Genomic DNA, 14,521 nt, shown 5'->3' with positions numbered 1-14,521 from the left:
TTTTTCTGAATATAGTATGTAAACATGCTGTAGTTTACATTAATTTGTACCCTAGAAAAATTAACTCAAGAGGGATCCCATTCAAAAGACAAGCCATCTTATCAAAAATAATCTGTATTATACCAGGGAAGAGAAAGACAAAAGCTAACATTTAGATTAGGAATGTATTACCCAAACTACATACATATGTAGTCTCAAGGTATTTTTCATAGGAATTTTAGGAAATTTTTTAGAAATTTTAGCTTCTTTTTTCGGAAACTTTGTTTCTTTTTCTTTTTTGTGACAGGCAAAAAAGAATACATTTTAAAATCCTGACTATTAATTCAAATTTCTTTGTGTATGCATGTAAAAATACTTTCCTTATAAACCAAAGTTAATTATAACATTAGTTATAAATATCACACCAGACCAACTGAAGACAATTTTTTTCCATAAGATGTGCAGGTTATATTTGACACAGCAAGCAATATTAAAAATAAGATTCTATGTCTAGATTTTATTATAGAAGAAACAGAAAAAATGAACTGTTTAGCTGAGCTTACAAAGTTTTACCTCATCTCTATATATGTGCTTTCTTGAGGTACTTCTAATTTTGTTACGTTCAATGTCTTTCCTGGAATCTCTTTCATTTCCTTTTTTGCGTTTTTTCCTCAAAGTATAACTCCTTTGAACATCTTCATCCTTTTTCTTAATTTCCTTCTATAAGTATGTAGACCACAATTAAATCTCAATATGAATGATATGTATTACAAAATCCAAACAAACTCAAGAGTCTGACTTTTTTGTTTTAAAATTTTTTTAACATTTATTCATTTTTTGAGAGACAGAAAGAGAGCGCAAGCAGGGGAGGAGCAGACAGTGGAAGACACAGAATCCAAGCAGACTCCAGGCTCTGAGTTGTCAGCACAGAGCCCGGGGGTGGGACTCAAACTCACGAACTGGCAGATCATGACCTGAGCCGAAGTCGGATGCTTTAACCGACTGAGCCACCCACGGGCCCCTCAAGAGTCTGACTTCTAACACAAGTATACCCTGTTAAAAACATAATAGTTTTATACAAGAGGAAATCTCATCCATTGTTAAAGTGGGTATACATTAGTAAAACGTTTTAGAAAACAGTTGGGCATTACCTACTACAGTTAAATATGCAGTCCTTACCACACAGCAAATCCACTCCATGGAATATATCCTAAGCTAGAGAAACTCCTGAACACGTGTGCCAAGAGTCATGTAAGAAAATGTTCACACTGTTCATGGCACAACCGTTCATAACTGCAAATACAAACCAATCAAACACACACCAAGAAAATGAAACCCCAAAATTTACTTATATGAATGAATAAAATGGAAAGAAGATAAAGTTGTGAGGGGTGCCTGGGTGGGTCAGCTGGTTGAGCGTCTGACTCTTTCATATTGGTTCAGGTTGTGATCTCACAGTGGTGGGATTGAGCCCCACATTGGGCTTTGGGCTCCTCACTGAGTATGGAGCCTCCTTGGGATTCTCTCTCTCCATCTCTTTCTGCCCCTTCCCCACTTGCGTGTGCTTTCTCTCAAAAACAAACAATAAAAAAAATTCTTAAAAAAAAAAAAAAAAAAAAAGAGTTGTGAATCAATTAAACATTATATGCACCACAAAAAAAAAGTCACAGAAGGCTATCAATACCATAAATTATAAATACACAGCTGGCAAAAGTGTAATGAAAAACAAGAAAATAACACAAATGCCAAGATAGAGGTCATCTGTGGGTATGAGGGAGAAAAAGAGGACACAGTTTAGAAATGACACACAGCAGGATCTTACAAAACTGGTAATGCTCTTATTTCTTAACCTAGCTGATGCATAGATAGCAGTCACTTTTGCAGACTTTTAAAATTGTATACAAATGCCTTATAAACATTTTTATAATGTAATTACAAAGAAGCAATTTTATGAATATCATTACATTTGGTAAATTTAGAAAAGAGTTGTAAAATATAAATTATTTTTCATTTAGAAGATCTTACCTGACTTCCATACGTGCACCTTCCTAAGGCATCTCTCATTTTAACAAATTTCAAATCTTTATTGGAATCTCTGAATTTTTGTTTTTTGTGATGGCCAGTCAAAAGAGAACTAACGTTAACATCTTCATCATGATTTTGCTTTTCTTTCTATGTGCATATAAGAATACTTTAGTTAGACTGTGGATGCAATATAGCCTCAACCAATGCAAGTCACAATAGAAACACCTACTCAGGAAGGCAGGTTTTCTGTAACATACATATGAGATTAACTATGGCAAAGAGCCTTGTGAATTGTATTACGTCTTAGTTATATTTGGATGAAGCAGAGAAATACACATTTTTAGTTGAGAAAGGTTTATACTGTGTTGACATATACACTTCATATAGGTACTTTTATTAACTTAGTCTTTCTTGGAATCTTTCTTCCCCTCTCCCCACCATTTATCATGTGACCAGTCAAAACACTATTAGGTTATTTATCTCCATTATTTTATTTTTCCAAATATTTGTAAAAATAATTTTAGACTAGAGATCAAATAGAAACTTGCCATTATTAGGCATATCAAATAAAAACACCTCAAAAAAATCTTTTTATAGAACATAGGTTTAATAATAAACAGAGTAAGAAGTATTAAAACCATATTGTTTATATTCATTTTATAAAGTTATACAAGCATTCTGAATTATATATATTCATTATATTAGTTACGGGCATATAAGGATTCAACAATTCTATACATTACACAGTGCTCATCATGGTAAGTGTACTCTTTAACAAAGTTCACCTATTTCACCCATCCTGTCACCCACCTCCCCTCTGATAATCACCAGTTCTCTATATTTAAGAGTCTGCTTTTTGTACAAAGAAACTTATTTTTAAAAATAGAAATTTCTACCTGAATTTTAAATCCAATATAAATTGATGTCTTTTTCTTAATTTCCCTATCTTTCACAAAATCTCCATTTGATTTTTTCCATGTTAAATAAAAACTAAGTTTATTTTAGTAACTCCATTTTATTTTTTTTTTTAATTTTTTTTTTAACGTTTATTTATTTTTGAGACAGAGAGAGACAGAGCATGAACAGGGGAGGGTCAGAGAGAGGGAGACACAGAATCTGAAACAGGCTCTAGGCTCTGAGCCATCAGCGCAGAGCCCGACGCGGGGCCCGAACTCACGGACCGTGAGATCGTAACCTGAGCTGAAGTCGGATGCTTAACCGACTGAGCCACCCAGGCGCCCCAGTAACTCCATTTTAAATTCCTTTCTATATGTCAAAATTTTTATACAGTGGTTTATAATGCATTTTTCATAGAATGACTCAAAAAGCCTCTTATTAAGACCATGTACATGTAGTCATAGAAAGCAGTCTTATAAATCACATAAATATCAATTATACTTTGGAAAAGCCAGAAAAAATTGCATTAATATTTTAATCTGTTGTAAAGTTTTATCTAATCTCTCCACATATAATTTAAGGCACTGTTCATTTTATGAAGTTCCAAATACTACTTCAAATGCTCTTTGTAAAATTTCTGATGCAGTAAAAGATGCAGTGAAAACAAAATTTTTAATTTCTTTCTCGTCACATTTAAAAACATTTTAGTTTAGGTTAAGTAATAATAATTACTAGGTATAGAACTTGGTACATCAACTAAAGAGTCTGTTTTATAAAACACAATATGAAACTGAGCATACTTAAACATTAGCTATTCTAGGATAAAACTAATAATGCCTTTTTTTGGTTGCTGCTATTTGAAAAATATTACATGAGAGCCACATACATGCTTCCTTAAGGTACATTTCATTGCTCCAAGTTCAAAGTACTTCCTGTTTGTTTTCCTTACTCAAAACAGAATTCATTTGTATCATTAAAAAAATTTTGTTCTGTATGCAGCAAAATACTAGACTTCAGATCATGAATTATGAATACACATATTGCTGACAGATAAGAGTCCTTTATGAGAAACACATCCATATTAAAAATACAGGGGAATTTTAAGTAATTCTCTTGTGCTGAGAACACACTACATACTAGGAACTGTGTGTTTCTATATGCATATATGCATTATTTCAATAAGAGTCTGAGGAGACATAGGGCAGTATCTTGGTAAGCTCAAATCACACACAATAAAACATAGAGCTGGGTTCAAATACTAGCTCTGATTCCAAAATTTGTGTTATTTCTACATTGCCATATTGCATCTCAAACAATTACATAAGAACCAGAAATATACATTTTTGGCCCATAAAGTTTTACCTGGGTTCTATGCATGGTCTCTTTTAAGGCACCTTTCATTTCAAGAAATCCCCTATCCTTCCAGAAATCTTTGTTTTTTTCCTGATTGCTATGTTTATTCCAAACAGAATTGGTCTGGGAATCTTCATCATTCTGAATTTCTCTCTGTACGTATATATAAATGGTTCAGACAATCAGTTAAGTATAATTTCAACATTATGTACTTTTTTATGTTAACCAAATGTATCTATAATTGCAAAATCCTTTAGTTAATAGGTAAAATGCATTCTCCTATATCAGAAGTTATTACCAATAAATTCTTTCCAGAAAAAAAAAAAAACTTCAAAACAAAGGTCCTAATAAAGTGATTTCTGTGTATCTCCAAAAAATGTAATGCTTTGTTGGTCTAGCAACAATTAATCCTTTTTATGAATAATCATGGACAGAAGTATTTTATCTCATTCCTGACCAAGTTAAAGGTATAATATAGATAGAAAAGTTTCAGATTATAGATTACATGCCAGATAATTTTTCAGCTTTTTACTGGTAAGACTTCTCATCGGAAAGTCTACTACATACAAAGAGGAAAAGAGGCTTAACAGATGAATTCACAGCTCCTATTTTACTTGAACAGAGATAAACAATCATTTTTACCTAACTCTATCTCAAATATTTAAAATTTCTCTTACCAAGAAATCCAAACTGAATTCATAAACCACCTACCAATAATGTTAAAGACATTTGCATATGTACCTATACATAGAATTCTAAAAGTTTAGTGGGGTAAAGAGAAGGAAGCAAAGATGAGTTCCTAACAGATCCCACAATGCCCTTACAGAAGAGTATTCAGAGATTAACTACCTTTACACTGAGACTAAAGAATCACTGTCCTCTTAAAAAACAATTATGATAGAAATTGAAATGGGTAAGGCCTATGGTATCATCTTCGGTTCCCTTTCACTTGTACTGGGATTCCTGTGTACACAGACGGTCCTTTAAGCAGGCTGCAATCTTCCAATCAGAGAAGAATTCCTGGGAGTACCTGACGGACATCTTTCAGTTATTCAGGAAGGTAAAAACGAAAACTATGAAAAAGGAATACCTTTCTTCCTTCCTATTCCTGGCATGAAAGAAAGAAGTACTCTGAATGTACAAGCACACCTTGAAGTGGGATAAAAGTAAATATCTGGCTTTAAATTTTACCTGGTTGACAATGGGAGGATAAATCCTCAAGCCCAGATCATCAAAAAATGTCTAAAATACAGAATGAATTAATCCCACATGGATTCCAGTAAAACACAATACTCAACAGAACATTCCATTATCATTAACAACTAGCAAGAACATACTGTTTTCTAATCCTGAATATATTTACTTATGTATCTGTTTCAGATGTTATACACTGATCTGTGAATTAAGATTTATAATGCAAGTACTCTACATAAATTAAACAATTAAAAATCATAACCTGATAAACCACGGCATATACAAGATTTTTAAAATCATCCATATTTTTAGAGCTAAACAAATGATCAACATATAATTTTCTCCAAACCACCAATACTCTAATTGGCTACTTTAATGAAATATATAGGAATTATTTTATTTATCTGTACATATTCATTTCTTAATTCTTTTTATAAATATTCCTTTAGTGCCAACTATGTACTAGGCATTGTGTTAAGTGTTTGTCTCCTATATGACCTAGGCAAAAAGGGTTATGTCTAGTCTCTTTTATATAGTATAATGCTATGTTCCAGATAGATGACCCAAAGTCTACTTATTCAGTAAATTATTCTATTATCTAGGAGGAGAGTAGCATAGTGTGCAGTAACAGTTGGCCTGACTTCTGATTCAGTATTTGATGGGGTGTACTGTTTGGCACTTAGGTATGGATAGGCTCTGGTCTTCAAGTCTTATTATTTGATTCAGCCATGGCATTTACCACACAACGTGAATGACTTCATGAGAAGACATGAAGAATCAGAGAGGTCAAGTAGAGAAAGAGTGCTCTACATGGTTCTTAACTATTATTTATACTCTGATTCTTAAATGATGTCTCAAGATCTTATGATTGACTACTGGTTCTAGTACTGTTTACAGAATTAAGTATTTTTAATACCCAGAAAGAGACCAGGTGAATATCAAGGAAATCTATTAATATCCAAAATGAGTAAAGGAAAGGGAGTTCAAGAAAAGTCTTTTTACTGAGTGCTTGACTCTAAATTTTTGGTCTGACACATGCCAGTTGTAGGAGCATGGAAAAATAATTTAACATGACTCTACCTCATTTCACCAACTATAAAATGAGGCTATAATACATAGACACAGGAACATGAGGTTTAAAATAAGATTAAGGGTATACAGGGGTGCCTGGCTGGCTCAGTCAGAAGGTCATTTGACTCTTGATACTGGGATCATGAGTTAGAGCCCATGCTGTATGGAGACTACAGGAAGGAAAGAAGGGAGGGAAGGAAGAATGAATAATGCTTAGCACAGAGCCTGACACATAATAATCATTCAATAAATATTAGTCCAGAGTAACATTTTTAATAGTTTTCACAACAACCAAAATGAGAAAGTATGAACTTTGATGCACAAAAAAAGAAATTCAGTCTCAGGTTAAATTACTTTCCTACCGTCAGAAAACTAATAAACTATACATCTGGGTCACAAATTAGTTGATCTGCCACAAAAAGTGTATGTTTTTTCTATTGTTCCCGTTATATTTCTCTAAGACTTTGTGTGGTTCACTTTTTACTTTCTTTCTTAGGCTGATAGTCAAAAGAAGTTTTAAGTATTCCTAAATATCTTCTCTTTTTTCGTGAGGCCTTCTTTGAGCCAAACAATTGAGATACATTAGTCACCTGTTTCTCTAAATACCTATCCCTTGTACTTAAATTTGCCAACGTACAATACACACTATACACTAAATGTAATTAACAGTTTCCATGTACTGTTTTCACCACTAACTAAATAGTAAGCACCTTGAAGTCTGACACGTGGTCTTATTTATTTTCCCTACTCCTCAGCACAGTGCCTGGTACATCAAAATTCTTCAATAAGGATCTATAAGCCTGAACTAAATAAACAGATCCCTGATTCTGTTACTCAGGAGCTTTCCAAATAAGTATAAGTAGGTTAAACTTTTTTTTTTTTTTTTAAACAACTGGTTGTAACTTTCAACTCATTTTACATGGCAACTCTCAGAGGACACTTCAGAATCCAACTAATGAGGAATGTGATATGCTATAAGACAAAGTGGTAGAAGAAGATACTACAATGAAGGTAACTATTTTCTGATCATAAGTGATCACAAAATGCCTTCCTTATTTGGAATAAATGGCTATGAACTCCCAGCTGCCTAATCTAGAACTTATAAAACAATATATTCTAAAAATAAATCTAAGTTATAGATTATTTGCTACTTTTACTTGGTATACTATTGCTGCCTTATAATATTTCAACAACTGAATCTGAATGCTGTCATATTACTGCAGTAAAATAAGACTAAGACTATGGATAAAGCATATTAAATTTTACACTTTATTCATTTCTTTCCATAGAAAAAAAATTTATATACTTTTACCAAACTAGTTAAGAATGGCTTTCACTCTATTAACAGTAAAGGCTACCATTAAACTATTCAGATAGGTAGATCAGATAGGATGCTTCTGGCTGCAAGTAATAGAAAACCAATTCAAAGTAATATAAATAACACGGCCATGTTTTACAGCACAGAATGGTAATGTGGTCCAGGGCCAAGACAGGTTTTAGTGTTGGCTGATCTAGTAACTCAAGTATCTCTGTAAGGATCCACATTGTTTGTATATTTTGCTATCTACAAGGCTGGTTTATTCCTAAGGTTACCTCTCCTCATGGTCAAAAATTGGCTGCTAGTAATAATTTAGGTTACATTATTCCATGTTCACATTTAGCAGGAGCCAGAATGCCAGTGGTGGTCTTTTCAGAAGAATGAAGAAACTTCCCAGAAACTCTTACATACCACTCTTCATGTCTCATGGATCAAAACTGGCTCACATGCCCATTCCAAGAACCATCATTATCAAGGACAATGAGATCATCCATAGTGCAAGCAGATCCATCCCCTGAATTAAGGTCAAATTTCCAATCTACATTGCTGCTACTCAGTAGGGAAAGGTAATTCTAGAGTAATATATTACATCTACTCTTGGAAGACTCAGAGATATTTCATAATTTCTCTGTTTACCTAATAAAACTGAGAACCCATGTGCCAAGCTTCATACAAGATGACTGGATATAATCATGGAAAAGTCAGACATCATCTTGATGACATGGTTCTTCTGGTTTAGATGGGGAAAGCAGACATTAACCAAGTAATCAGCCAGCTGATTAATTACAAATGTGGTAAGAACTATAAAGCAAAATAATGCTATGAGGACAATTATAGGTGAACCTGTTTTAGCAAAGGGTAAGGGAGGCTTCCTTGAAGAGGCATCATTCTAACTGCAACTTGAATGATGAACGGACAGAAGGCACGCAGGCACAGGGAGTGAGAGAATACCGGTGAAGGCTTTTTCAGGCAGAAGAAAGTTTTGTTATTGAGAGCTGAGTGCAGAAAAGTAGAGCAGGATGTGCCTTAAAGGCAGGACTGACAAGGATTCTGTGGGGAACTTTTAAGCCATTGTTACAAGTTTAGGACTTTATCCTAAAGGCAATGGAAAGCCACTGGAGGGTTAAACAGGACAGTGACAGAATTAGAGTTGTTTTAGAGCATTTTGGCTGCTCCTTCTGAAGGAAGAAGAATGGACTAGGAAAAGGTTAAGAGTAATCAGTAGATTAGCAAGAGTTAAAAGGTAGAGTAAAAAGATGAATAATTAAGAGTCTATTCCAGGAGGGCAGGGGAAAGAGGATGAACTCAATATGATGTTAATATAGGAAGAAAAAAGCACAGTGATTTCAAGTGGTATTTAAGATAATAAAATCAATAGGATTTGGTGATTGACAAGATGTGGGGAATCAGGGAAAGGAAGGTTTCAAGGGTGATTCCCAGGTCTCTAATATAAATTATTAGGTAAAAGGTTATAGCATTTATTGAGATGTTAACATGCAAGGAGCCAGTTTTTCCTAGAAGATCAAAGTGTAGTTTTTAGACACACTGAGGTTTCTCTTTTACCTTGAGTGACCCTTCTTAAAAATTCTTATCTCCAGACAATTCCTTCTAGGACTGTTCCTATTCAAACAACTTAAGAAGTGGTATTTGCACAAAGTGGGAAGAGGGAGGCAGAGGAATAGGACAGAACAGTATTTCTAAATCCTTAGAAACAGCTTCCTCCTTTCCCATGGGAAAATTACAAATTCTTACGTGATACTACATGATACTGCTATTTTATTTATACTGACATTAAAATGCTAAAATTGTTTTGTAGTAAACATCACTAAAGCACTGAAAACTTTAACAAGCAAGATTCTTTCACATTTATCAGAAATATTCTCAAATATTTAAAAAACTGAGAGCTATAGCCTTTAAGAATATGTCATTTTAATCATAGCCGACCCTTGAACAATGTGGAGATTAGGGGCAAGAACACCTCCTGCCAAAGTTCAAACTCCACATATAACTTTCAGCCCCCCAAAGACTTAATAGCCTCTGTTGACCAGACACTGTACCAATATGTAGCTAACATATTATTTTATATTTTGTATGTATTATGTACTATATTCTTGTAACAAAGCTAAAGAAAAAAAATGTTAAAATCATAAATAAAATACACTTACAGTACTCAACCTACTGAAAAGTCTGTTTATAAAGTGGATCTGTGCAGTTCAAGAGTCAAATGTATTTCTAATCATTGTATTTTTAAAATTCAGAACATAATTTTTAACATATTTCACAATATCAATATTTTATAAAATAAACACTCAAAAATGTTTACCATTTGTTTTGCTTACCTCTAAAAGAAAATCCCCTAGATACTGAATTGGATAAAATGGAGCTTTAAAGTTGTCTTTTTCTTGCTCAGCCTTGATTCTTGCATTACTGGCAATCACGTGAGTTATTTCACTTGGTGAGCTTTTTGGTAAAATAACATTTGCTTTTCCAGCCTCCAGAACTCTAAATAAAAATGTAAATAGTATAGAAAGTATTTTTTTAAAATATATTCAGTCACATCATCTAAATCAATTACTTCCTTAGAGTAGGAGTAGAACTTTCTGAAAGAATTAAGTGCCCCTGGGCTATGTGAGTGTCATGTAGAATAAGTCCTATAGTGATTTCTTAAATTATAAGTTGTTCAAAGATGTTGAAGAAATCATGATATTCTTTTTGCTTATCCATTTCTTGATATGGGAAATATTTTTAAGAATCAAGAATACTGACTTTATTCCCTAAGGAAAAGTCACCTCCTTAAGTCCAAAGAATAATGAAAGAAGTTTAGGGATGTAGCTACCTCAGAAGGCAACATACCTCCAAGGAAATCATTCTAAACCACTAAAAAGGAACTACAGTTGCCAGCATTCTTTTAAAAAATTAGTTTTTGATTAACTTTTAACATCCCCAAAGTTTCATGAAAGTTCTACTTGTGCCTAGGATATAGAAAGCCACGAGAGAACACTGTTATTACCTAACAATAAGAAAAAGCCAAATAATCTACAGAACCTTTAACCTTTCACGAACCTATCAGAGAACTGAGGTAACAAGCCAACCAAGAAACTTAACTTTCCTTAAGAGTGATAATAATAAGCCCCTTTGTGAAGAGAATGGACAGTCAAAACTATTTCATTTTGCCAGGGTCCTAGAGAGAAGTAGCTGTCATAAAAGTAAGAATCAGATAAAATTCTAACAAATTTAAGAGTCAAGTGCAAGTACCATGACAATTTATAATATTTGGGAGTAAGTGACTCAAGCAAAGTCTGTAGTCAGTTGCAAGCTCTTTGCCATAGGCCTCTATTAAGCATTTATGAAAAAGAATTAGGGCAGATACCAATGGGAGTCCCTACTCGTAGCACAGGTGGCTCAGTGGGGATTGGCTGCCATCAAGAGATAGACCTAAAACTAGGTCCACTTCCCTGGATTCTTCTCTCATACGAGGTAACATCTTAAGTCATGTGGTTAAGGTAAGAAGTCTTATACTTTCAGAACCCAGGAAAAGATGCACAGCTTCTGTTGGGAGAGTGTAAGTAAAACCCATGCGCCTTTGGGAAAGGAACAGGAAAATCTCCTGCTGCACAACCCAAAAAACAATTCACTATTTCTAGATAAGAAACAGAAACAAAAGCCATCTGTCCCTGCAGAAGGGACAGAAAAAAATGCCAGCCAAACCTAGGTTCCTGCATCAATAGAAAGCAAAGATCTAATACTGGGACATAGGCTAGAAATTCTCTGTTGTCAAAACCCTAACAACACATACAAGGCAGAATTTCTCTGCCATGAGGGACTGAGACACAAATATTAACAAAGTCCCAACCTCAGAGACCAAGAACACAAAGAATGCTTAAAACTGAAGCATATCCAGGGGTGCCTGGGTGGCTCAGTCGATTAAGTGTCTGACTCTTGATTTCAGCTCAGATCTTGATCTTGGCGTCATGAGTTCAAGCCCCACATTGGGCTCCAAGCTGGGCATGGAGCCTACTTTAAAAAAAAAAAAAAAAAAGAAAAAGGCTGAAGTCTTTCTAGCAGAACCAAAAACACATCCACTCTTACCCCCAACCAGCTAGATATTAGTAACAAGCAAGACAGGGAGACAATGATGACAGAGTCCTTCTGTGACCTAGCAATGCAGGGACTATTGAAAGCTGAAAGTGAGAAACATTGATTAAAACCCCTCCAGCAACCCAGGTACCATGCCAAGGACAAAGAAACTGTATTCCATCTACTGCTGGAGTAATCAGAAAGGATGCATTGAAGTAACTATAGCATTAAGAAAACCCAGTGCCTGCTCAACGACTGACAAGATTAACTACCCATACTAACTACCTTACAGAAAAAGTAAGCCCATTGTTGGATAGAAGTATTTACCTCAGCCCCTATTGTACTGTGATATCTAAACATGCAATAAAAAAGACATACACAAAAAGCAAGAAAAACAAACCACTGTCAAGAGACAAAGCAATATAAAGCATAGAGAGATGATTCACTTGTTGAAATTACCAGAAAGTGACTTTAAAATAACTATGACTGAGGGGCGCCTGGGTGGCTCAGTGGGTTAATAAGCCTCTGACTTCGGTTCAGGTCATGATCTCACGGTTCATGAGTTTGAGCCCCACGTCCGGCTCTGTGCTGACAGCTTGGAGCCTGGAGCCTGCTTCAGATTCTGTGTTTCCCTCTCTCTCTGCGCCTCCCATGCTCACGTTCTACGTCTCTCTCTCAAAAATAAATAAAAATTAAAAAAAAAAAACAACACTAAAATAACTATGACTGAAATGTTATACAATGGATAAAGTGATCAAATTGCATTAAGAGATTAGGAACAGTGCATAGGGTACATTAAAAATGGTAGAGGGGAACCTGGGTGGCTCAGTTGGTTAAGTGACTGACTCTTGATGTCAGCTCAGGTCATGATCTCACGGTTTCTGAGATCCAGCCCAGGACCAGGCTCTGTGCTGACAGTGCGGGGCTTGCTTGGGCTTCTCTCTCTTCCTCTCTCTCTGCCCCTCCCCTATTCTCTCTCTCTCAAAATAAATAAATAAACAAACAAACAAAGAAAACAAAATAGTTTAAAAATGATCCATGATCCCAAGATCATGGAATCAAGGTTTGCCTTGATATCTGCACTGGGTGTGAAGCCTGTTTAGGATTCTCCCTCCTGCTCCTTCTGGCAGTTCCCCACTTGTGCAGGTGTATGCACATGCTCTCTCTCAAAAAAAAAAAAAAAAAAAACTGATAGAAATAAAAGTTACTGTCAAAACAATAATCTTTTTGACAGGCTAATGAACAGATTGCAAACAAATGAAAAGGTAATGAACTTGATGATAGGTCAATAGAAATTATCCAACTGAAAACACAAAAATGGGAAAAAAAGTTAAAAACAGAACATGCATAAACTGTGGAAATGAATTAAATGGTCTTAAACAAAGGTAACAGAGTGCAAGAAAAAGAACCCAACAGAAGAATTTAAAACTTGGTGGCTGAGAATTTTCCGTAGTTAATAAAAGATAAAAAAAAACTACATGTCCATGAAGCTCAGAGAACCCCATGCAAATGACATAAATAATTAGAAAATAATATACACACACCCACACACACACAAAAATTGCCAAAAAAAGGTAATATATTTTTAAATTTTAATTTCCAATTGTTCATCACTAGAATATAAAAACACCATTAATTTTGTACAGTGACTTATTATCCCATCATCTTGCTAAATTCACTAATTAGTTCTAACAGCTTTTCTGGGTAAATTATTTATTATATGACCATACCTTTTAGAAATAACGACATTTTTATTTCTTTATATCTGACTCCATTCCTCTTATTCTCTTTGTCTTACTATATTGCCTAGCACCTGTAGCAAAATGCTGAAAAGAAATGATCAGAGTGAGCATCCATTTCTTCATTCCTATTTAGGGAGGGAAAAAAATCCATGATATGTAGTTTATATATTTTTACAGTTGTCAGTTTTGCACATTGAAGACACAAAATTTTTAAAATATCTGAAGAATCTGCAATTATTAAAAATGGATACTACACTATGATGAAGTACACTTTATCTCAGGAATACAAATTTGGTTTAACATTTAAATTGGTCAGGGGAGGAGTTAAGATGGTGGTGTACTAGGCAGACCCTGGAAGTCTCGTCCCCGGAACACAGCTACATCAACATCACATCATTTTGAACACCTAGGAAATCAATCTGCGGATTAAGTGAAGATTCTGTATAACATCAAGAAGAGAATGTGGCAGGTATGCGGTGCGGAGAGGGGAACGGGGAGAGAGAAAAGCCACAATGCTGCAGGAGGTGGGAGGCCTTTTCACAGAGAGGAGAGAGAGTAGGTTGCTGGGTTTGCGCAAGAAAAGCACTCCTCCAAAACCACAGATGGGGGAATCAAGAGGAACTGACTATCCCAAGTTTCTGCAACAGTGGAGCTGAAATTCTGAATTTCTGGAAGTTTGTGCCATTCGCTGGAGTAGATCTGGGTGGGCAGCAGTGCTTCTGGGGAGAAAGACGGGAAGACTGGGAATGGACAGCATGATGGGGGGATCCCCTGGGTCACAATGGGAGAGAAAGTTCCCCTTCCTGGAGTACATTTGGAAGACTGTATATTGCCTCTACAAGGACAAAAGACCTGGCTGGCACCT

At 35.0% G+C, this 14,521-nt stretch overlaps 1 protein-coding gene across 3 annotated transcripts in view; it reads right to left on the bottom strand.

Annotated features, from left to right (window-relative positions):
* Nucleotides 1-14,521, bottom strand: part of SLF1 (SMC5-SMC6 complex localization factor 1) — an 85,056-nt gene that overhangs the window by 46,153 nt on the left and 24,382 nt on the right. For 2 of the 3 annotated variants that reach the window (XM_047877394.1, XM_047877403.1), the window contains exons 5-8: nucleotides 10,177-10,339; nucleotides 4,264-4,407; nucleotides 2,005-2,151; nucleotides 553-699 (exon numbers count right to left, since the gene is read on the bottom strand). In XM_047877394.1, coding sequence (XP_047733350.1) covers nucleotides 553-699; nucleotides 2,005-2,151; nucleotides 4,264-4,407; nucleotides 10,177-10,339 — 601 coding nt within the window. The remainder of the gene's footprint in view (nucleotides 1-552; nucleotides 700-2,004; nucleotides 2,152-4,263; nucleotides 4,408-10,176; nucleotides 10,340-14,521) is intronic. The other variant, XM_047877413.1, reaches the window with a different exon arrangement.

Source organism: Prionailurus viverrinus, chromosome A1 (genome assembly GCF_022837055.1).
Source record: "Prionailurus viverrinus isolate Anna chromosome A1, UM_Priviv_1.0, whole genome shotgun sequence".
Taxonomy (NCBI): domain Eukaryota; kingdom Metazoa; phylum Chordata; class Mammalia; order Carnivora; family Felidae; genus Prionailurus; species Prionailurus viverrinus.
The sequence above is the reverse complement of the archived record's forward strand: the minus strand, read 5'-3'. Positions and strand labels throughout refer to the sequence as shown.